Raw genomic sequence first — 25,122 nt, 5'->3', positions numbered from 1 at the left:
CTGTTGCTCCCCAGGTCCTCTCCAGTCCACAGGCCTCAGCTTTCTTTTTTGACCCAAATGGGACTGGGAATCAGAGGTGAAGGGGACTGGAGCCACTTGGGATTTATTCAGGGATTTATTTTGCAGAGTGTGTGATGGGAATGGTGTGGAGGTTTCTTGGTGGAGGGAGACCTGGGGAGATCTCTACTGAGCAAGGTGAAAGTGGCTGGGTCAAGGGCAGACTGGGCAGGTGGGGAAGGAGACAAGAAAACCAGCTGGGAGGTTGTTGAAGTTCGTCCCATGGCCCACAGGCCTGTGTGGCTGCGTGGAGACAAGTCAGGGCAATCCTTAGGATCTACTTTGATTTATCATGCTGTATTTCAGAAACCCCACCTTAAGATATTCTGGCCAGCTTCCCCTCTCCACAGAGTTTCTGCTTTCAGTCGGTTTCTTCATTGCGGCAGAAGAGGAAAAGAGAGCTGGCAGGTGACCTCTGAGGTTCTCAGCAGAATCCCATGTTGGTGGATGTTATTTCCCTACTGGAAACTTGACAGTGAACTTGGGGAGGGTGGCCTCCCACCTCTGCTGCTGTGTCTAGCCTGTCATCTCTGGCCCACAGTGGAGATGACTTTTGCCCAGGCATGTTTAAACATTCAATGATCTTGCTGTCCTTGTGAGAGTCCTTCTTTTCTCCAGATCTCTACTAGGAACTTTGAGGCACTTGACTGAAATGCGGAACATGTTAGTCACGGGAAAGAAAGGAGCATTTCTAAAAAATCATTTCTTTCAATTTCTTTTTCTTCTCTCCCTTTTGTTCCTAAAATCAGGGAATGTGGAAGTGAACCATTGCCTGCTGTGACCCAGATCTCACCAGAGCTTACGGTTTTTAGCGGAAAGACTTCGGGACTCCCCCACACCTACTTGTATCTAAGGCTGCTTTTTGCAGGGCTAGATGTGTTGCTGTCAGGGAGAATCAACATGATGGAAAGGGCTGGAGAGCATTGGAGAATGTGGGTGCAATTTTTCAGTTGTCTGGAAGTTAAAATGCAACTTGGTTGCTTTGGTAAAACCATGTGACTTGGTTGTGTTAGTAAAGTCACTTATTCATATCTGAGGGAGGGGAGATTTAAAAGGGGCAAAGGAGAGGCGATATCTTCCTGAATAGATGGATTGATAGAAAGAGTAATGGCGTAACTTACAAGCATAGGCGGCATCTCCAACCTCTCTCCATGTGTTCAGATGTGAGCTTAGGAATGCACTTCCTCAAGGAAAACCCAGTGTGAAACTTGGTCTCGTGGCAAATGACATTAGCTACGGACCTTTGGAGCATTTTCTGTGTGTCTGGCAGCCCGCATGCCGCACACAAGCTCTTCCTGTAGTGTTGCTGCCAGGTAGGTGCTGTCACTTCTCCAGTGTCACTGGCAGGGTGAGCAGTGAGGCTGAGGCCACTTAGCCAGCATGTGGCTGCAGAACTGGTGTAAACTCCTTTGCCACCACCTGTGCACCTGCTTCCAGGAAGGGACAAATGATGCATTTACTGAATTTCTAATTTGTGCTCTTGCACCTGTACTTGGAATGGCTAAGGAATAATAAGTCTGATGAATATTAATGACTACAATACTGAATGATGAATACTCATAAACCCTGATGACTGCCGAAGACGGTTTTCCGCTCTTCTGAGGGTCTCTTGGGAGGGTGTGAAGTACATCCCAGATGCAGCATCCCCGTGGATACCTGAGTTCTCAGGTTTCATTCAGAATGGCTGGGAGGAGGGCTTGGCATCTGTCTTTTTCATAAGCTTCCTGGAGGAGCTGGTGTAGCCCTGACTGCAGCTGAGTGGCAAGGAGCCTGTCACACACCCGGTGTCTTGGCCTGTCCACTCTCCAAGAGAGGCGAGGCTGATGCCGTGGCTTTGGAGGCCCAGTGGTTGGAGACTTGGCATCTTTGCTTGTTGGCCCTGGGATCCAGGGGCAGTCACTCACCTCCTTTTAGCTACTGTTTGCTCAGTGATACAGGAGAAAAAGGACAAGGTTCTGTCTCAGAGGGCTGCCCTGAGGATTAGCTCCCACGTGTAAAACTTAGCCTGGCGCATGTTCACTGAGTAATAAAGATCAGCCATTATTACTCCAAAGGCTGTGAGAGGGCGATCGGATGGCCGCGGGGCTTTTCCAGGGTGACCTGACCTGACCTGACCTGACCGCCTTTGTTCTTTTCCTGTCTCCTCCTCCCCCTCAGGATGGCTCACTGGGAAACATCGACGACCTGGCGCAGCAGTATGCAGACTACTACAATACCTGCTTCTCGGACGTGTGCGAGAGGATGGAGGAGCTGCGCAAGCGCCGGGTGTCCCAGGACCTGGATGTGGTGAGTGGTGGCCCTGGGAGTACCATCCCCTGAGCACAGCGGTTCCCATCATGCTCCGGTCTCTCAGCTCCCTGGTTCTTCTAACAGCCCCCGCTGTGCCTGGGGCCTCCATCTACAGGCTGCTGTGCTTGTGTCCACTAAAAAAGATCAGGTCCCCAAAAGAGCAGCCCAGTTTTTCTGCAGGTATTAAATTGAATGAGTATTGGCTGAAGCAATATGACCAAATCTGTGCAGTCATTGAAAGACTGGGTTTTTATTTTCATTTTTTTTTAACTTAGGAAAAAAGGATGATTTTTTTACCATTGACCAGTGTGTACTGAATTTTTATTGCTCAGAGGGTGTCTAGGCAAGTTCTTTTCTCCCTTCCCTTTTTCTTTTCTTCTCTCTTTCTTTTCTATTTTTGAAAAAGAAAATAAAAATTTAAAGAAGCAAGAATCTACCCATAACCTCTCACCTGGCCATAAGCATGTGGATGTTTTAGAGGTGGGCTTTCAGTATTTCACTGGACATTTTAAAATCTGCAGTATAATCCTGATATATATCACCTCTTGATTTTTTACAGTTCTTCCTCATCATTGAGATTGCTTTGTGATCACCATCTTTCGTGACTCTAGTCTTCCCTCTCACTTAGCCATGTTGTAAAGTCTTTGCATGTGTAATTAGCAGAGCTTTTGAACTTTGTGATACATAGTAAATAAATAGCTTAGGAGCTCTATATATCTAAGTGTATGCTGGTGTTCCCTTGTACATTTGCAATTAAATAACTTATGGAAACTTTCATACTTATCAATTAAGTTAGCTACATGTTGGCTTCATTTTAGATTCATGCTTTTCAAATTGTTTCATTTACTGTGGGGACCTCAGAAGAAAAGGCTCAGCCCTCTATATCTACTCATCCTGATAGCGCTTTTGGGACCCTCTAACATAGTGAGAGGCTGCACGAACCAGTTTGGAGTAATAGCATCCCTGTGTCTTTAAAAACTGTACCCTACATATATGTATGATTACATGAATGGCGTGAATATACATTGAGTACAACCATAGAAATGAAAAGTTGTACCCCATTTGTGTACAATGAATCAAAATGTGTCTGTAAAAATAAAAAAATATTTTTAAAAAAATTATATATTAAAAAACCTGTTTAACAAATACTGAGTCAATCGAATGAAGCCTTATTTGTCCTATTAAAAAATTTTAAATAAATCTATTTAGGGTAGAAAAAGAAAAAAAAAAAACAAGAATTAGGTAACTAATGTAGAACTAATGAAGAGTGATTCTTTATGAACACTTGTTTTCATGTTGTATAAAAGGGTTCTCAGTCTACTCCTTCTAGATGGAACCCTCCATGTAGTTGGATACCGCTGACGTACAATCCGTAAGTGGTCGTGGTCTGTTTCCACCTAACTAGGCACTTGAAGTTCTTGTGCGTCCTAATTTCTTTCCTCAACTCAACCTAAGAAAAGAGTCCTTGGGTCAGGAGTGATGTTATATCATGACTGCCAAATATGAGTTCATGCTCTTTCCTTCTCCTTCACCGATTTAGTAGTCCACAGGGAGGGGCATTAGTTTAATAAAGTCAGTTGAGGCTGAGAAGTGTCAGTCGATGGCAGAAAGCCTCAACTGTCCCGGAGCCTGACACCTTGGCCCAGGAAGCCTCCTGGGCATCATCATTGCCAAGGGATATTTTTTTCCCACTATAACTTTGTCCCTTGGCTTGTATGACTGGTAGGATTATTTTTTTCTTTCTAAGAAAGTGACCTCATGTGTCAAAAGACTCCTATGCCTGCTCAAATAACTAGCCTCCCCTATTGGGGCATAGTTAAATAAAAAAATACTTTTGTATCAACACTATTGCCAGAACAATAGCTTAAATATTGCACTTTATTTATTTATGTTTATGGTGCTGTGGATCAAACTCAGGACCCTCAGTACATGCTAGGCAAGCACACTCTGCCCTTGCCTTAATTCTATTTTTTTTTTTTTTTTTTAAGACAGTGTTTCACTAAGTTGCTTAAGGCCTCACTAAGTTGCTGAGGCTGGCCTCAAATTTGCAATCCTTCTGCCTCAGCCTCCTGAGTCACTGGGATTATAGGCATGTGCCACCACACCTGGCTCCAGCCCCTAATTCTTGATGTTGCAGTTTTGATCTGGGATGCTAATGTGGTAACTCATCTCCTTGAAGAGTTCACTGTGAGGGAATGATGGCTGTGAATTGGAAAATGATTGTTGATACAACATTAAACTGCTCTTAAAATGCCAGCTGATCAAGAGTTGGGGTAACCCTTCATCCATGGTGTTCAGAAACCTGGGACACAGCTTCTAGATTGTAAAGGAAGCCTGTCTGTCGGTGGGATAAATGACCTCCTTCCCATTTAGACAGATGGGCCTAATTTGGTGTGCTGTGTTCCAGACCAGCAAAAGGCAGTCTGGGGGAAAAAAAACACCGCACGAGCTTAATTAGTTCCCATCAAAGGTGTAAGAACTTGGTGGTGGGTAAAATTGATGGGAGCTAATTCAAGCCAGGCTGGAAGCTTGACTGTTCATTCTTTAAATTGTAGTTAGTGAGAAAAGAAAGATCTAAAATTGGCATTCATACTATTTTTTTTTTTTTTTTTTTAAATTCCAGGCAAGTTGTAGCAGTAAAGGGGAATTTCCAAACTACTGAAGACCAGGTTAGATGTGGGATGTTTCACATGTCACTCACATGGTTTAGGAATCTAGAAGTTTTGAGATTATCCATCATGTATGTCATGTACATGATGCTTGCGATTTACTTAAATTTCCCTTTCTCAGTGGTCAGCTCATCATAGACTTCTGATGGTAGCTCACTTTCTTGTAGAACTGTGGCTTTCAATCCATAATACTCCCTTTTATTGCATCTGAATTTTAGGTCTATTTCTAGACTCTCAATTCTGCCTTGGAACAATTACATAAACTGTCTCATGCTCACCGTTTGGAGCAGCTCTGGGTCTGAGAATGTGAGATGTCTTCAGAAGCAATGATCCATCAGCAGTAGTAAGAGGAAATTGTAACATGGAGTATCCTAAAATATTCTAGAAGGGCAAAGGTAGCAGAATGTATATTACATTGAAAAAGTCATGTAGAAAAGAGCCCTCAGGGAAAGTTTTGTGGATAAATTAATTTATGATTTGATTTCATTCTAAATCTTGTGAGTGGATTTGGGGGGCTTAAGAAAATATTCTGTAGTCAGAATAGCTACAAATAGCTTTATAAAGTCAAAAAATGCATTGTCTGTAAGTGTTAATTACATGTCAACTAGAGAACAAACCAGAGATACCCTGCCCATAAAGATGCTTGATCTAATCCTGGGAGGGGGGAGTTTTTTGATAATTGTGTTAGTAATTAACTTTCTGGACTAGATGTCAAGCTACTTCTTGAGGACCTAATCACCTGGATCCATGGGTCCTTGGGGCCAGTTTTGATGAAGTCAACAGGGAGTACAGATGGGTAAAAATTCAACGGTTTAAGCAGGGATTCCAATTCCAATTTATAATAGTGGGAAGAGTTTTTATTTAGCACCAAATGGCCCCTAAAGGAATGGTGTGTTTGGATGGCAGCCGCAGCCTCTGTTGGGCATTGGGACATTAGTGCTTGTGAACAGCAGGGAAGTTGCCCATATTTCCCCACATTTGGCGCCTCCCTGAGCACCGTGTGTTTTTTTGGCTAGGAGAAGCTGCAATCAGAAATGATAGCAGCTTTCCAGTTCCATAAGGGACCCATGTCTAGTGATGCTAAGTCTGACATCTGTCAAAGTGACACCCTGGCCAGGAAGGGACATGCTCAAGGTGGCCTCTTATTACTGGCAGCATTAGATTCCTCTGCATCTCTGAGGTTGACTCTGTTTGGATGTTGGCAGCGAACAAGTTTGGGTGGCTGTTGATGCGGCACGCTCACTGTTGACGATGACGTATTTGTGGCAGCCAAAGCCCAGCCTGGACTCTGTGCCAAATCGTTATCATAGCTGTGTGTGTAGAAGGAAGAGGAAGTCCAGGCAGAGCCTCACTAGGTACTCAGGGACTAGAAATGCAAATGAAAGCATTCTGCATTCTAATGCTGCCCAGGTGTCTTGGGACCACTCCAGGTCCAGGTGGGACTCCTGGCCCTGGGCTTGCTGCTTGGGTAAAAAGTGAGGAAGGTCCATAAGATAGACTGGAGGAATTGGACAGGGGTTCACATTCTGGCTCTTTTGTTCACCTGGCAAGGTGCTTACCCTCATCAAGCCTCAGTTTCCCCATCTGTATAATGGGGGATAAATATCTCACATAGTCATTTTGAGAATTAATTTTTAAAAGCCTTTTAGCCATCATAAATGTCTTCCAATGGTTTCTTTTTCTTCCTTTTTCTTCTTAGTTCAAGAATTCCTTCAGTAATGCTGGAGAGTATCTGTTATTCATACTTCATTAATATTTATTCAGGGATTTTGGGGTTTTTTTTTTTTTTTTTAGCTTTTTGCTTTGGAGAATTTAATACATATAAACAGCAAAGTATAATGAACTTCCTGTGCCTTTCGCCAATCTCCACAGTCATTACCAGCATCCTACTATCTCTGTTTTGTCTTACCCCCTACTCACATTTGATTGTTATTTACAGTTTTTTATTTTTATTTATTTATTTTTTGCGATATGGAGAATTGAATATATGGGGTGCTCCAACACTGAGCTACATCCCCACCCCTTTCAATTTTTTTTTAAATTTTGAGACGGTCTGGCAGAGTTGCCAAGGCTGGCTTGGAACTTGTGATGTTCCTGTCTCAACCTCCCTAAATTGTTAGAATTACAGGTGTGCACTACCGTGTCCAGCTCTCTATGTAATCATTTAAAAGTGTTTAGTGATTAAAAAAAATTAGCATCAAGCCCATATTTGGTTCTTCTAGGAACACAAATAAAAGATGTATTCCTGGGCTGGGAATGAGGCTCAGTGGTTGAAGTTCCCTGGGTTCAACTCCTGGTACAAAAAAAAAAAAAAAAAAAAAAAAAAAAAAAAAAAATATATATATATATATATATATATATATATATATATATATATATAAAATGTATTCCCTATGCACAAAGAGGTCACAATTCGGTAGAGGCATGAAACAAGTGAACACAGTAATAAAACGCTGTGCAGGAATATGGAGAGGGCCCCTGGCCTCCTTTAGGTGAGTTTAGGAGGCATCCTAGAAGCAATGCCAGGCTCCCCAATCACAGAGAACTTAGAAGACAGACCTGGTTTGACCTGGAACTGTGGGCAGTGCTGAATAGCTTTAGGCAAAGGTCAAGGTCATGTTTTGGGTCAAAGCTAAAACTTGAGGGAGAAAATGTGACTTTTACCAGCTACTGCAGGAATTTCACTGTAACTAGAAACCGAGGTCTGAATGAAGTGGGGAAGCTGCGCTGCGTGCTGTTCTTTCACAGGTCCTTGGATCGTTAATCCTATAAGGAGATAGCATAGAATGTTGTGATTCATCACTCTCCACAAGACAAAACAAAAGTCATTGCCATTTTACCTTCAGTGACTGGCTGGCCAAGGTGAACTTGCTTCTGTTTTGCTTGTGGCTTCACACAGAATGCACACAATAGTCCATCTGTGATCTTGATGTTTTAACACGTTGGGCATGGGAGTTTTTTTTTTTTTTTTTTTCAGAATCCGGGGCTTATGGGGTGGGAGATGGGGAAGAGAATTATTATTTTTACAATCAGGACCTTTCAGAGGGGGAGGGAAACCCAGGCGTGGTGTCTTTTTTGGAGCCCTGAATTATCAAAACCAGGTTACCAAAACTATAGTGTGATCTAAATGTTTACATTTAACGTTTTTGGCATGGAAGAGTTTTTGTTGTGTTTTATTGATTGCTTTTCCTTTGCAATTTGCTACAGACAGCAGAGCATGAGGAAAGTGGGTTTCCTGTACATTTGAACTCCATGAATATTCAAGAAAATGATAGGCAATGCAGGGTTGCCCCAGCTCCATCTGTGGGTCCTCAGTGTTTGGAATAAAGGTGCCCAGAACTGAGAAGCAAAGATGACAAGCGTTCCCTCCATATTCCCATTCTCTTTTCCAGAATGAGGACGTGTTGCTTATGATCCTAAATCACCCTGCTAAAACCCACACCCTCTGACACGGGCTGCTCTGAAAGTCATTTGTTTTTGTTTTGTTTTGTCTTGTGTTAACTCCCATTATTCTCTAGCTTTGGGCTCCTGTTGACTTGCAGATTGCAATCAGAATCAGTGGGCATTCGATGGTGCGTCTGAGCTACATTCTGCTGTGGGATTCGCACACTTGATGTCAAAATACACTGAGGCATTATATCTTAAGCCAGATGGTAATGCGGTTCCCTGCTCTGGCTCCTCTCAGACAAAGTCGCATTTGTGCTCTGGTGCCCGGTCCCAATTTAGTCAGCAGTTTTTGTACATTGCACGGAGTGAACTTGGGCATAAACAGATCTCTTGGTGCCGAATTTGATCTTGACATCCTATACCTTTGGTTATTAAGAAGATTTTACTAAAGCAGCAATAAATTTATGTTTCAATTCACTTAAACTTGGACACTTTTGCAGACTGCTTGTGTGATTATGGAAACTTGTGTTCTGTGCGATAACAAGCAGTCTAATTGTTGAAGTGTATTCAGATTTTTCAAATATGGATCAGCAACTTCAGTTTCTTCTCTGATGACTCCCAAGCAGTTAGAAATGACTGATTTTTTTTTTATTCATTTGCTTTAACAAAACCTAGTATGCCTGTGAGATTAAAAACCAAAATAGTTTTCTTTAAAAAAAAAAAAAAATACAAATACTTGACAGAAAGGACAAGGTCCAGACTTTGTTGTTGCTCCATTTATATATGACAGAGAGAATTCCTAAATGATAATCAAATTAACACTCAGTGGGGAAAAAACCAAGGAGCTCAAAGTCAAAGAGGCCACTCCAAGGGCAGAATCCCATACTTGCCCAGGGCTTGGAGGAAAAAGAGCATTGTTGTTTTTGGAATCAGGACCCTTCAGAGGGTGAGGGAGGTCCTGGATTATCACAAGCAGATTGCCAAAAACTGTAGTGTCATCTAAATGTTTACATTTCACACTTTGGTCATGGGTGATTATGGTGTAAGATATTTGTGCTAATCATAAGCTAATTACAGGCTATTTAAAAATGTTAATTTGTGGTACACTCAAGGCAGTGTGGTCTTTCAGTGAGACAAAATTTAAAGGAGGGTGGTGAATGTATATTTTCAAGCCCTTAGGCTGGGTTTCTGAAGTCAGATTGGTAATGTCATTGGATGGACGATATTGTCTGAGGTCTAAATAGAGACCTTTGGTGACCACTGGGTGGTCCAGGAGGAGTGGCTCATCTGTCCCCCAAGGCCCTGCTGGCATTGGTATCTGGAATGAGATAATACAGATAGGTACATATAGGGCCCAACCTGCAAGTCAACTGGGGCAGGGCTGTGAGCCCTTGATGCTGTCCCCATACACACCTGACTTTGGCCTCCTGGTCCCTAAGTTCATGTTCGAGGCTGATGTCTTACCACTGCTCTGATGTGCTGAAATAGCTAATGGTAGAAAGAGCTGGTTTGGATCACCAAGTGTAGGGCCATGCACATTTGCTTGTTGTGTCTGTGGTGCTGGGGAAGAGACCCATGTGCTCCCACGTGCTGGGCAAAACATTCCACCATGGAGATACACCCTCTGTCACCAAGTACGTTAACTGGAGATTTTCCTGGCCACCTCTTATCAGAAGGTCATTGCATCCATTTCAACAAGCTTTAATTTGAAGCTGCCTTTTCAGTTTGGGAGTTTCAAGAAGTTTATTCTACATAGAAGAAAGCACAATGGCAAAAACATCGAGCAAAGTTGTTTTGTGCAGATGATTTAGTTATTTTGTGTTTTCAACTATCCAGATTCACTATTTGGAAGGATCCAACCTAATGTGACATTCTCAGAGCGCATTCTCAGAGACATTCTCAGTCTTTCCTTGAATCTATCACTATTTTAACCAAAAAAGAAAATCAGGTTCTAGCTTTTTTTCTCCTTGACTTGTCAATCTCTAGCTTTTTTTTTTTTCCCTCTTCCTCCCTTGATATGTCATCTATGCTTTAGAAATGGAGGCATAATTTTGCACCTCTAGCAATGGAATTAGAGTTCAAGTTCAGGGGTTTGTAAACTGCTTCTATCTCTGACATTCCAAGGCCAGAGCATCAATTATTTATTTACAAGGGATAGTTTGAGAGACTTTCTGCAATTACTTAGAATATGAAGATGTTCATAATTTGTGTAATAGCAATGCCATTCATCTCATGGGCCTCAGCAGAAGCTGATGGAACTTAATCAAAAATAAATCAAGGACAAGTCCAAACCAAATTGGAAGCACATCATGAATATTCCTGAACATCTGGATGTGTTTGTAGGGGTGTTCGTTATTTTTTTAATGTGTGCGACAGCAGAGACGTGGCTTCTTAACAAAGATGCCGAAAGGAAGACAGATTTCCATCTGTGATTTCAAAGGGAGTTTTTGTTTGTCTGTATATGTCCTTTCTCCTTAGGGTGTGGGTTCTCTTCTTTAAGACATGCCTTTGATCTCTTTCATCTCTCAGAATCTGTTTTGGTATTTTATCTGAATTCTTCATTGGAGTCAGGCCCTCAGCTCATGGAGATTAAACATTTTTTTAATAAAGGAGAATTTTAACTTAAGAAAAAATTTACTATTTAATATTTTTGATGAATTTTTAAAGTGCTAGCGATATTATAATTTATCAATTAGGTTTTTCTGTTTCACTAGAATAACTATGTACATCTGAATCTTGGGGTATTGTTTCACTGCCTAAAATACTGCCAAGAATTAGGGAGCAATGAACAAAACATGAAAAGGCCGTAATAATCAACATGCTTAAAGTTTATCACGAAACTGACATTTGTGAAAGCACATTATAATTGATAAGGCATCCACATCTATGACTTTGTTTCTTTTAATGACCCCGTGAGGTGGATATTAGCAATCATTTGATTTCAGTTGGGCAGACATCATTGCTTGGAGAGGGAGGTGGTGTGACCTTGTGGGAGAGACCCAGGTCCATCAGCCCCAGCCTGGGCATTCTCTGGATGGACCCTTAGGCCCTTCCCTGCCTGGTAGGGTGCAGTGCCTTTTTGGCTGGAGAATGAACCCAGGATCTTGTGCTCTACCACATGCGAATGCCTTCTTCATCAAGTTGTTGGAAACATTAAATAAAATCATATTCGTAGAGCTCTTGGCAGAATTTCTGGGTATGTACTGGAACTCAATTAACATTTATAATAAATATAGTTATTTATAACAGAACTGCTAATTATTGATAAGACTGTTGATAAGCCTAGGAATTGTTGAAAGTCAACAATTAGTACGTATCAGAGATGGGATTTGACATCAGGAGTGAGTGAAATCTCAAATCCCCAGGCCACTCACTAACCTTGCATTTTCCTCTGTGGAGATTCTTCCACCTCCTGGAAGAGTACATGACAGCTTGGTTCACAGATTATTTAAGTGCTTAGGTGACATATTATGGAGGTTCAGTGTTATGAAGCATAATATACTAGAAGAAAATAATTTATTTAGTAGTAGTGAGAATTGAACCCAGCCATTTTCTTTCCTTCTTCTTCCTCCTCTTCTTCCTTCTTCTTTTTTTTTTTTTTTTTTTTTTTTTTGGTGTGACTAAAATTATTTTTATTATACAAATTATAATAATACATTTGTTAAAAATCTAAAGTAAGTTCACCAAAGAGAGAGTGGATGCTCGAAATTGTGTTTTCTAAAGTTACCACCTTTACTTATGTCCTTCCAGACATATATTTTTGGAAAGCCAGAATAACTGAACCAAATACACAGAATGAATTTACTCAGTATCGTGCTTTCTTCTGCCTGAAATAAAATTCCTGAACTTTCAAACCAAATGGGAAGGCAGTGCCAAATTAAAATCTTCTAATAGCCTCTTTCCAAAGACAGTAATTTTACTTAGTGTTTTCTCTGTCTCTTTTCTCTTCTGTGCATACACACATAAAATAATACATGATGTTTTATGTACAGCAGGTTAGAAGCAGCAAATTAAAAGAGGGTGATTTATTGTTGGAGAAAGTCATCTGATAGTGGTAAGAAATATTAGCAAACGAAGAAACAGAAAATGTAGAAAGTCAATATCAGAACTCCAAAAATTCAAAACCTGGAGTATTTAAAGTAGGGACAAACAAGTTGACATACCTTGCAATTCTGTGGGGCAATCCTGAATTTAAAAGAATCTGTTAAGGTGGGTATTGTGGCACATGCCTGTAATCCCAGGGATTTGGAAGGCTGAGGCAGGAGGATCACAAGTTCAAAGCCAGCCTCAGCCACTTAGAGAGGCCCTGCCTTAAAATAAAAAAATAAAAAAAGACTGAGAATGTGACTCGGTGGTAGTGTCCTGGATTCAATCCCTTGTACTGGGGGAAAAAAAAAATCTGTTATGTATTATTCCCTACATTGTTTCAGAACACAGCAGATAATAGAATTAAGAAAAAAATTCCATTCAGGAAGGTAAAAAATAAGTAAATGAAGACATTTTATTTTTTACCTGTATATTATTTTTTTCTTGAAAATGAAGTTTATTCAACAGAATGGCCTATTATTAGAGGGTTCTATAATTTTATAATTTTAGAGTATTATATAATAACTTTTACAGATGGCTAAATGATGATATGCCATGTTGTTCCTGAAAGTGAATGACAAAGAATTGGTAAATAGCAACATTGACTGAGTTTCTGGTGTTCCAGTAATTTATGTGGTGTCGTGGGAAAACTGCTAGTAAAATAGCAAATAGAATCCGTGTTCCAGGAAGACCATTTACAATGGGACAAGAAGACACAGATCAGGATTGTTTCGGTTTAACCTGTAGGTGACTGATGTAGATCTGCTTACGACAAACCCTGACTCTGTGTCAGTTCCCACGGCGGTGCACGTACCTAAGACCACAGAAATGAGCTGGAAGAGGTGATGCTGGATAGAGGGACACCTTAGCTGGAAGGACAGGCCCCTCTGGCTAGGGTCAGGACCCTGCAACCTGAAGTGCAGCGCAGTGCTGGTTTCTGAGCTTGGCCAGGTATAATCGCCCCGCTCTTGCCGTACCATAAGCTAGACCACCAGAAGTAAGCAGCTAAGGTCGGGATGAGTTTATCAGGGCTGGCCTTCGAGGAGCTGTGATAGTTAGAATGACCATCCATGCTAACTATAGCAGTATCCCAGATTTTATAAGTATAAATGTTTCGTTTTCCAGGTGGGTATCTTCTCTTAATTAAATGTTATAGCTGATTGTATTCTTGTTTGTGATGCTGGGCATAGAACCCAGGGCTTCATGCATGCTAGGCAAGTGCTCCGCTACTGAGCTGCATCCCAGCCCTGATTGCGTTCTTTATAAACATTTATTGAATACCTGCTGTGTGAAAACACATGGTACGTACTCCCCCGGAACACTCCCATAGGGCTTTTTTATACAATCTTTTTTTTTTTTTTCTTTTTGTTTTGCGGTGCTGGGGATCGAACCCAGGACCTTGTGCATGCAAGGCAAGCACTCTGCTGACTGAGCTATCTACCCAGCCCCTCCCATAGGGCTTTTTAAATGAGGTTTTTAATTGGGATATAGTTTAGATACCATAAAGTTCATCTTTTAAAGCATACAGTTCAGTGGTTTTAGTGTTTTCAGAAAGTTGTGCCATCTTTACCACTATTTCCAAAATCCATAGTACTTTTAATTCTATTTTCACCTTTCTATAGGGAGTACATGGTCTGTCACTGTGTCTCTGTGACTAGAACAGTTTCCATCATGTATTAAATAATCAAATATTTGCAGGATAAATGAATGACAATACTTGTGCATGCTGGGGATATTTGCACTTCTGTCCTCAAAGTGAAATCTGCATGCTATCCTTTTGCTTTAAAAAAAATAACAATGATGAAGAAAAACTTTTTGAAGCAAGAAAGTTTCAGAAATTATAATTCTAGAGAAGTGCCTTTATTACAGAATGAACCTGCTGGCAATAAAAATGTTAAATATGTTGAGATTCAAATGTCTAATTAGAGGAGGAAAGACTCCCAATTAAAGTATATTAGATAATAAAAAAGATCTCTTTCCTGCTTTAAAGTTGTCTTATATTTGCCTATTTCTTAATGTGGAAATAAGGGATAGGCTGTTGTCTTAATATTTAAAGACAACAAAAATCTGGGATGAAACAAGGCTAAACCGTAAAAACTGGTATCAAATAGAGAAATGCATTTGGTATTCCAGCACTTTCCAAACTGACAGCTCGCAGTGGCCCCAGCACACGGTTGCTGGTGCCATCCCCCTGTTGGAGTTTCTGTTCCATCTGATAGTGAACTCTCCAGGGCTGCAGCTCTCATCTGTAATTTAACACAAGTGAGCCTGTTGTCCAGTCACATGGAACTGCAGAACAGCAGATAACCAGGCAACTATTGGAGCCCAGGGGGGCCTGTGAGGGAGCCATGGCCAGCCCTGCAGAGTCTGGAAAGGATGGCGGATTCTGCTCACAGGGTGGCTGACTTAATGTGCAGACCTTCCTGCCTGTGAGCAGATGGTGGCAGGTGCCACTGCTTCCCTCTCCTCTCCTCGCCCCTTCCTCTCTTCCTACTCTGCACTCTGGACCGGGACGATTCTTTGTCTCTCGCACCAACTGACTGTCCTTCTGTGATCATGTGTGTGCATGCGGGTGTGGGACAGGGAAGGAAGGAGGGAATGTTAGCAATAATGGTGGCCAGGGCTAGCCTAAAGAGAAGGAAGGAGCGCCGAGAAAGTGCCCTACTTGCCCAGGATCTGATCAGCCCAGGCCCCTTTATTCCTTGCTCAGCTTCTGTGGTTTAAAGATACAGTGGGAAGTGGAGACTCTGCCCGATTCCCACCAGTTCCGGTGTAGCTGGGTCCAGCTGGGCTGAGGGTGGAGATGCACAGGAACTACCCGTCCATCTGCTGCCCTCCCCTTCCCATCTCTCCTCGGTGCTGCTAAGCCTTCATCCTCGCCTCCTAGGCCTCCATTCCCTCTGCTCACCACCTGCGTCTGCCTCCACCCACAGCCCACCTCTCCCCCTGCACCGCCCAGTGGTAACACCCTGGCCTTGCCTGGAGCTGCCTGCCCTCACTTGCTTCCTCTGGGGAGCAGATTCTTCTTGGTTTCTCATATTGAGCCCAACCCCCATCTTCCTATAGGAACTTGTTCTGTCTAATGGGCAAGTTCTGCATTTCTGTATCCCAGCACATCAGGAGGAAAACTGGGCTTCCTGGTTGACCTGGGATTGTGGCTGGGAATTGTGTCTGCGTTTACTAAGTTAAATCTCAATTATTTTTTTAAAAATCAGACATTAACAGTGTACTCTTTTGACCTCCACATTTCTTTTACTGGAAGTGACCTCCATGGGACATTTTCTCCAGATGGAGATGGGTGTTGTAACCATGTTCACTGATTCAAAGATGGACATTGTAAAAAAACGGGCAGGGCAATAGATCAGGCCAGAGGGGCATTTTTCTCCTTGCTGGGAGTCTGTCACCGCGGAGATGAAGATGTTAAACACAAGCCAGCATTTTGGTGAGGTTTAATCTGCTGGGCAACCCATTTATTTTCCTGCTTGTTTGTTTTGGCTTTCCACGTGGACCTCGGAGGGTACCTTCATCAGGAAGCTCAGCGTGAGTCTTGTTGATATGAGTGAAATCAGTTTCTGAACTGCACGAGGTTAAAAAAAAGAAAAAGAAAACAAGATATTATAAATAAAAGCAGTTGGCTTATTTAAAGTTATTTTAATTTTTTGCATGGTGTGAAACAGTGGTACCCTCTGCATGCCGCACGTATGCCAGTCACCTTCTAGGTCAGCTGAGAGACTGGGCTTAAGAAGTAAGGCTTGCAAAGAAGGTCCAGCCTGAGGGAACTGGCTGGCAGGGTTATCAGCTCAGAGAGCCGCAGGAGAGTGAGGGGTCACAGAGCAGGGTAGGAAGACTTTGTCCTCAGCAGAGGTATGTAGGGGGTTGCACACGTGCTAGGCAAGCCTTCTACACTGACCTGTCCCTCCAGCCCTGCCTTAACTCTTTAAGTGGACAGTTCAGTGGTAGTAGGCACATTCTCCTTGTTGTGCAAACATTCCCACCCTCCACCTGCAAAACCCTTTCCATCCTGCACAATGGAAGCCACCACTACTAAACAACAGCTCCTTACTGCACTCTCTCCTGCCCTTGGCAACCACGGTTCTGTTCTGTCTCTATCAATGTGGCCACTCCAGGTAGCTCTTACAAGTGAAATTAGACTGTATTTGTCCTTTTGTGGTTGGCTCATTTCATTTAGCATAATGTCTTCAGTTGGCCATTACTGTTGTAGAATGTGTCAGAATATCCTTCCTTTTTAAGGCTGAGTAATATTCCACTGTATCCATACACCACGTTATGTTTATCCATTTATTCATTGACAGCTAAGCTGCTTCCACCATTTGGCTATTATGAATAATGTTGCTGTGAACATGAGTGTGCAAATATCAGCATCCCTGTGTTCAATTTTTTTTGTGGGAGGGGGGAATATACCTAGAAGTACAGTTGTTAGATCATACGGAATTCCAGTTGTAATTTTTTTGGAACCTTCCTGTTGTTTTCCATAGTGGCTACATACTGTTTGCATTCTTGCCAATAAAACACAGGCTTCCAATTTCTCCATGTCCTTGTCAAAACTGGTTATTTTCTATTTTTTAAAAATTCTCTCCTAATGGGTGTGAAATGGTATCTCACTATGATTTTGACTTGTATTTTCCCTGTGGTTAGTGATGTGGAGCATCTTTTTATATGCTTATTGACCATCTTTATATTTTCTTTGCAGAAATGTCTACACACATCCTTTTCTCTTTTTGCTAGTGGAGTTGTTTATTTTGTTACTATTAAATTGTAGTTCTTTATGTATTTCTGGCTATTAATGCCACAATGGATATATGATTTGCACATTTTTTAAATTCTTATCCTAAATTGATAGTGTCCTTTGATGCATAAAACATTTTATAATTCTGATGGAGCCCCATTTATTTCTTTTTAAAATTACCCATGATGGCATCATATCCAAGAAATCATTGCCAAAGTCAATGTCAAGAGGCTTTCCCTTTGTGTCGTCTCTGCCAGTTTTCAACTTTAAGATTTTATGTCCAGGTCTTTGATCTATCTTGAGTATATGGTATGGGGCCCTTCCTTAACTTCTTCTGTTTTCTTTTTGCTGTCCTGGGGATTGAACTCGGGGACCCTCTACCGCTGACTTTTACCCCAGCCCTTTTTATTTTTTATTTTGAGACAGAGGCTCCACTAAGTTGCTGAGGCTGGCCTTGGACTTGCAATCCTGCCTGGGCCTCCTGAGCTGCTGGGATTCCAGATGTGCACCACCACGTCCAGCTAACTTAGCTTTTATTAAGAGGTTTGTTATGGAGAACATCTGGCCTCCCTTGCAGCTCTTTCTCGTCTGCACCTCCATTCATCCACTGCCTTTCTTGCTCCACTCTCCTCTGGTGCCACTGCCTCTGTAGGCCCTTCCTTGGTTCTCCAAGAGAAGTGACACCTGTCTTTCTAAACCTCCAGCACAGTTTTGTCTTCCTTCTCGCACGGCGTCTGTTCTTTTGCATCATGTATTATTCTCAGGTACTTGCCTCACCTCTTCCACCAGGTGATGCACACCCAAATGTCTGGCTTTATGTTACAACCTTGTGTCCTTCCTAGCAGCTGTCATGGTGCCTTATGCCCCATGGTGACTTGGGCCCCATGGTGACTTGGGCCCCATGGTGACTTGGGCCCCATGGTGACAGGTTTTGCAGAGTTTCAACACACATTAACTGGATGCCAGTTATATAGAGTTGTAATCAGATGATATGTGAGTAGATATACTGGATTTAGAAGTTTTGATGGTAGAACTCTCAAGTTCAGTTTTGTCTTCTTTAAAGTGTCAAATGCTGCAGAAGCCGCCATCGATATTACCGAAGTAAGAGAAAGGAGGCATTTTTATACCAATGACATCTGAAGACTATATGAGCTATTTTCTATCCAAGTAAATCCATGATTGTCCTAAAGACTGCAATTCATATTTGGCAACAGGAGGTTTCCTTGTGTTGTTAGTGAAATTGAACTGCTGGAGGCAGTTGTGGGATGTGTGTCAAATGACAAAGCTGGGTCACCTCCACAGTCGCTTTCACTGCAGACCATGGGGAGCACCCTCCTAGCTTAACACAAGCTCCCATACTGCACACCAGGAGCTGCCTGTGGAAATCCTCATGGCATACATTAGCCCGAGGTTGTGTATGCATGTAAAGGAGGGACAGCAGATTTGGAGCGTGTCTTGTAGAGCAGTCCTGATGAGCGCCTACCATGAGAAACTTCCAGAATCTTGAGGGGCATGTGTGGTTTTGTTTACAAGAAAAAACTATGATTGTGGAAGGCACCGCTTCACACTGGTACATTGGTGGTTGTGTATTCAAATCACAAAAGTGATTATGAGTAATCTGGAACAGATGTTTCTTATCTCAGAAGGTGCTTAAAGTTCTCAGCATTGATCCCCTTGAGGTAAGAGACATTACCCCCTGTAAACCCATGAGCCATGATTATCAGCATTACATTTTCTCTCTAGAACAATCATAAATATAAGTTGCACTTAAAGGACAGTAAACGGAAACTACATAAGGTGGAAAATGGACACACCATAGTGCCACAGGCTACCCAGAGATGCAATATCAGAGCTTTGTCCACCTGTCTGTGACATAGACATAAAAATGGCCTTCCAGGTCTGCATTTTGATTTAAGCAGTTTCATGAATTCTAGTTAAATATGTAATCCTATGATTCAATCAGTCACTAAATATTGATTGAGCACTTACTGTGTACCCCAGTATAAAACTTTTCCCACTCAAAGACCACAGATGAAATAGGAGGGGATAAGATTTTTGAAATTTAGTATTATGCAGTTATATTGGTCAACATTTATTGAGTCCTCACCATGTACAAGGCTGTATCTAAGCCTGTATGGAATAAAGTAATGCCCCTCGGTATTTAGGAATTGTCTTTGTAAAATATGGTGAAATTGGGCTACAATGTGGCTCGGTGGTAGAGCACTTGCCTAGCATTTGCAAGGTCCTGGGTTTGAGCCCCAGCACCAACAAACAAGCAAAAAAACAATTTTTTTTTTTTGATGAAATAATATAAAGCATGAAATCACCTTGAAATTCCCAGTTGTTTGAAAGTTTACTTAATTTGTTTTTTCTGGTGCTGGGGTTTGAACTCGGGGCCTTGCACATGCTAATGAACACTTGCTCTGCCTCCAAGCTGCATCCCCAGCCCTCAGTTGTTCGAAAATTTTTTCCCAAAGATCATGGGGGGAATATTTGCCAAAGTCTCTGTTCAAGCTTCACTTTTGATAGACTTTTTCACCAGTTTTTAAATCACCATTTTGGTAGAGTTTCTGTTGTGCTAAGACCATTTGATGATGCGAAGCCTGACTGAATGTTGATACTTCCGACTCTTGATAAATTGTCATTAAGATGTAAACCTGCACATGCGCATATATATATATATATATATATATATTTCATGTCTATATGGTTACATTTTTTGAAAATAAGAAGGGTCATTTTGGCTAGATTTTTATTTAATGATTGAGAACATTACAGTTCATTTAAGAAATGATTTAGCAGCCAGTGATTACTTTTCACATAAATTTCAATTCGTCAACTGCTCTCTTTGGGCCGAAGTAACAGGTATCTGCTTGGATGCTGCATTTAAAGTATCTCTGAATTAAAGAAAAAAAGTTGCTTGAAAAGGTTGTACAATGATACAATGAAGAATTTTGTGTTTGGTTTCTAGAATTTGTACCATAGCTACTTCAGTTGCAGTGAATGCCCAAAAGCCAGAATATTCTATCATAAAGAATGTAGAACAAGAGATGTAGGAAAATTATTACTGTAGAAATAAAAGGAAGGCAGCAGTTTTAAAGAAAACAGCTCTACATATTGGAATGCTGCTTTGGTTTTAATAATGAGACTGTAAGGAAATATTTACTATTTTGGAAAATGTGTAAGCTTGTGCAAATGTATTAGTTTGTTGCTATGGTTTTAATAATGAGACCCTGTAGGGAAATATTTACCATTTTAGAAGATGTGTGAACCTGGCGTGTGTATTGATTTCTTACCAAAGTTAATTTCCTCATTATTCCAGTAGTGGCTTGAACTACTTAATATTTAGCCAGTTTGAGTTCATGTTTAGGATTCTAAGGGAGCTCAGGGGAGTTCAATTTCAAGGAAATTAGTGAAATTCAGTACTCTGGATAGTAGATTGTGTCCATACTGTAGAAACCTGAAATGCCAGTTTCACAGTTTGATGGTGTTCTGTTGTTAAGAGGGACATGGGAAAGTTCTGGATTGGGACAGTGACATGAGGACCTGTCTGGGGAAATTCGGCTTGACATTAGAGCATTGGAATACTTGGGAGGAAGAAGAACAGGAGAAGGTGTTGCTTCAGTCCAGAATAAGGCAGAGCAAAGATCCTGGGTGTGGACATCGAAGGAAGGACACAGGTCAGACCTTTTGTTGGAGTGATTTAGAACCCGATTGACTGTGGAATGGATGGAGTGAGTGAAGGCAAGCTTGGGAGGTTAGTGTGGCTACTAACGGATGACAGGGAAGGAGGTGGGTGTGCAGGGAGACCAGAGACCCCTGTGCAGTGTGTTGTTTGAGGAACTTAAGGAGCAATATAGCCAGGCAGTTAGGAAAGGTGGTGTCAGAGTCTGAGAAGCAGCTGGAAGGAGAGGGGTGGTTCTCACGCTCCTTCTGATGTTTGTCTGTCCTTGTGAGTAAGTACCTCCCTTGATGCAGGGCCTCAAATGGTCCGTGGGCAGGGCTTGGAAACTCATTCAAGTTAGAACTCTGGCTCTGAGGAGTGGAAACAATGAAGGAGTGGAGAAGGAGCCTACCACCTTCCTCCCTTCCTTCTCTCCTCTCTCCTTCCTTTCTCCTCTCAATCATTTTATGGGGATAGTTGAACATATTTGTATCCAGAGAGAAAAGAAGAACGATAATGAAGGATGAAAAACTAGAAAGAAAGAACAAAGTTGGTGAATTGCTCCTTTTTGCAAAGCCCAGGTAAAAGCAGTTGGAGAAGCTGGATCTGCCTCCCCTGGACAGTGGGAGTACTTCCGGGGGGATTGGGTGCCTTTCCAGGGGCACAGCATTAATATTTGCAACAGGTGCAGTTCATCCCATGAGGCTCGTTTCTATACTTTGGTCTGCACAGTATTTACTAAAAAGAGACATGTAAAGAAATAGAAGAAGCGCTAAATTGTTTCATTGGAGAACCCAGGATTGTTAAACCTCAGGTCATAAGACATAGTCAGAAGGCCTATAATAGGAAGAACTTTTGGAGTGTCTCTATATGAGAATTAATGTGGTCCTGCTGTCGGATACAAATGGCTTTAGTGGGAATTGACTGTAGGGAACTCCTGGGTAGCAGAGCAAAGTGGTTTGATTTAGGGTGAACTCAGGAGGCAGGCAGAACCGGTGGCAATTCTGGCCTGGCCACTCCTAGTTAGTGATTGGAGCAAGTTACCCAGCCTCTGCAAGCCCTCGTTTCCCCCCAAAAAGAGGACAAACAGAATTCCCACCTTGAAGACTGCAGTGAGAACTATGGGGAATAATTTTTTAAAAATTTATGCAGCACATATTTGTTGAACCAGGCACTCACTGGTCATGGTCCTAGGCTGCAGCAGTAAGGGAAATGTGTGCCTCTTGGGAGCTTCCCTTCCACTAAGCCCAGAAATGTTGGTACATTTCCCAAGAGGGAGGATCTGTAACACACCAAGCTTAGGCCTGACTGTGTGTAATCAACCAGTGCCAATGCTGTGGACTTCATAGACAAGAAGATACAGATGGCAGGGGTATGATGGAGGTCTCACTGTGGGGCCCAGACTGGCCTCAAACTTCTGGGTTCAAGTGATCCTCCCATCTCAGCCTCCTGAGTAGCTGGAACTAAGACAAATGCCACCAATATTATCTTATTTTTCAGATAAGAAAGTAGGACTTCCGTTGGCAAATGAATTTAGATTATGGTACTGAATACTTTTAATTTGAAAGAGAAAATTACTTAGTGTTTTTATTGGTATGTGCATGCCACCCGAATAATTTAGGTGTTGATATTAACCAATGATAATCGTTTGTATGCCTAGGAAATTCCAATAATTCTACAGGAACCTAGGTACTGATTTTCATATGCTTGCGTTTCTTCCCATTCTTCTTATTAAATGCTGAGCCTGAAGGAGGCGCTGTACTTTTCTGACTTATGCTCGACATGAGCTTTTCTCTTGAAGGTTCTCCATATTATGTCACACATCTGGGGGAAAAGACAGGATTGGTAAAACAGTTATTGAGGAAAAGTATTACTTTTGTGGGAAATGGAGCATAGGATTGCTTTCGTAAAAATGAGAATAATAGCCAGGTCCTGTGGTGCACACCTGTAATCCCAGCAGCTCAGGATGCCAAGGTAAGAGGATTGTGAGTTCAAAGCCAGCCTCAGCAAAAGTGAGGTGCTAAGCACCTCAGTAAGACCCTATCTCTAAATAAAATACAAAATAGGCCTGGGGCTGTGGCTCAGTGGACATGTGCCCCTGAGTTCAATCCCTGGTACAAAAAAAAAAAAAAAAAGATGAGAACAATGGAAATCACTGTAGGTTTGACTGAGGAACTTGGGGAGATCGACAGTGCTGTCTGCAAGCTGAGTTGAAGATACGTCCACATGGGCTTGAGAACATGCTAGTGCCTGCCCCTGTAAACTTCAAGAACTGAAAAAATGTTGGCAGCCACCCGAGAGCCAGCGGGACAAAGGTCGCCACCAAGGCAGTGCAGTGGTGACTGTCGAAGCAGAGACCCAGGCGCATGTAGGCACCGCCAGTGGCTCCATGGTTGGAAGAACTTAACCATTTTGAGGAACTCCCCTCAAACCTCTTAGCCAAAGGCAATTCATTAAAACTGCCCACTCATTCATGGGATTCCCTTTAGCAAAAGGAAGCTCTTTTAAAGAGGGAATTAGTGACCTGCCCTCATTAATTAAAAATAAACCTTTTATTTTTCCTGAAGCCAGAAGAGCTACCCATAATTATAGTTTGGGAGGTAAAGGTGACCTCACTCTTCATCCTATACCCTCCCACAAGGCACTTGGCTTAGCTGCCCAAGCAAGTCTGACCAGGGCTTCAGAGAAGTTGGCTTTTGTCCTCACAGGTTCTGAGACATCCCAGAAACCTCCCCAGTGTGTCCTGGAATGGCCACCAGCTCTGTGACTCTCACATATGTGGAAGTGACATCCGCACAGACACAAAAGAATTCATCTGCTTCTTTCCCCTTGAACTGCTTGTTGTCAAAATCATAATGAAGTGAAGCAGGTTCTTTGTGGTTTCCCTGAAAATGAAGCATGGATTGTAACTAGTTTTTTTTTTTTTTTTTTTTTTTTTTTTAGGGGGTTTGTTTTAAATATCCTTTGTATCCTATTCAGTAATCCCCACCAGTTGTGCGCTCCTCTTTGAGGTATCTCAGTGGAACAGGAATGGGTTTACAGTGATCTACAAAAAGAGATACTCTTGAGATTTGCTCAACTGGTAGATAGAGTTTAAAAATAGCTCCGAAGTTTTGTATTGTAGAGCACCATGTGTGTGAGATCCTGGACAACATGTGTGCTACATGTTGCAAAACCCTTCACAAGTGTTACCTAATTAACCGCACGCTGACAGGTGGCAGGCCCCTCCGTGGCTTGCAGAAAGAGGGATTTCCTGCGCGTCCACCACCCGCTCACAGCAGTGTCTTTGTGTCTTGGGGCTCTCTGTGTACCTTCCTTGGATTATAGTTGGACCAGGTAACCCAGCATCCTTCCAAGGACCTGGGTAGTTATTAAGTAAGATTCGACACCATTCTTAGGAACTTTGGGATTTTTCCAGACAAAGCCAGTCATTGTTAGCAGGAGTCATTGATAGCAGGATGTCCCCTACAGAGACACACAGGAGAGACCAGTACTTGGAGATAAATGCACCCATTGGAGAGGCCTCACTGCAGGGATTTGCTGGAGAGGCTTAGTCCTTGAGTGTGAAGTTCAAGTCTGGGTGAACAGCAGGTGATGGGGGCCTTTCAGACAGGACAGTGGGGTGGGAGTGGCTCTAGGAAACTAGAGCAGTCCATATTTGTGTGTCTGTCCATTGCTAGGTCTGGTAGCAGGTGGAAGAGAACTGGTCACTAGGCTGAGTGTGGGTGGGGCCTGGGAGAAGAGGAGGGTTGTGCAGGCATCAGTAAACATGGCCTTAGAAGGAAGGAAACAGAACAGAACTCCTGGGCACAGGCGAGGGAGTAGGGAGGAAGATAGAGACTCAGAAAGCTGAAGGAAGCCTGTCATTGCCATAGGAGCGCTGACTGCAGGACCGATAGGTGTTAGCATGGCAGTTAAGAGCAGGTGCCCAGGATCACATCAGAGGGTATCAGTAAATGCTACCGTCTTCTAGTGTGTGGTCTTGGGCAAGATCTCTCCATGCCTCAATCTTTTCATTAGTAAAAATGCAAATAGTAAAAGTTCCTATCTTACCAGGTTTTGAGAAGATTAAATGGGAAAAAATTATATATATATGTAATACATATATGTAATATGTATAAATTATATATTATACATATGCATATATGTATATATACACATATATTTGTATATATTATATGTAATATGTATTATATTAATTATATATATACATATATATTATA

The 25,122-nt window shown here is 42.1% G+C and overlaps 1 protein-coding gene across 2 annotated transcripts in view; it reads left to right on the top strand.

Moving 5' to 3' along the window:
• Window positions 1-25,122, top strand: part of Sash1 (SAM and SH3 domain containing 1) — a 168,972-nt gene that overhangs the window by 37,335 nt on the left and 106,515 nt on the right. For both annotated transcript variants that reach the window (XM_047557584.1, XM_047557585.1), the window contains exon 2: window positions 2,215-2,343. In XM_047557584.1, the coding sequence (XP_047413540.1) occupies window positions 2,215-2,343 (129 nt within the window). The remainder of the gene's footprint in view (window positions 1-2,214; window positions 2,344-25,122) is intronic.

Source organism: Sciurus carolinensis, chromosome 7 (genome assembly GCF_902686445.1).
Source record: "Sciurus carolinensis chromosome 7, mSciCar1.2, whole genome shotgun sequence".
Lineage (NCBI taxonomy): Eukaryota > Metazoa > Chordata > Mammalia > Rodentia > Sciuridae > Sciurus > Sciurus carolinensis.
Note: the sequence above shows the minus strand (reverse complement) of the source record. Positions and strands in the feature narration are given on the sequence as shown.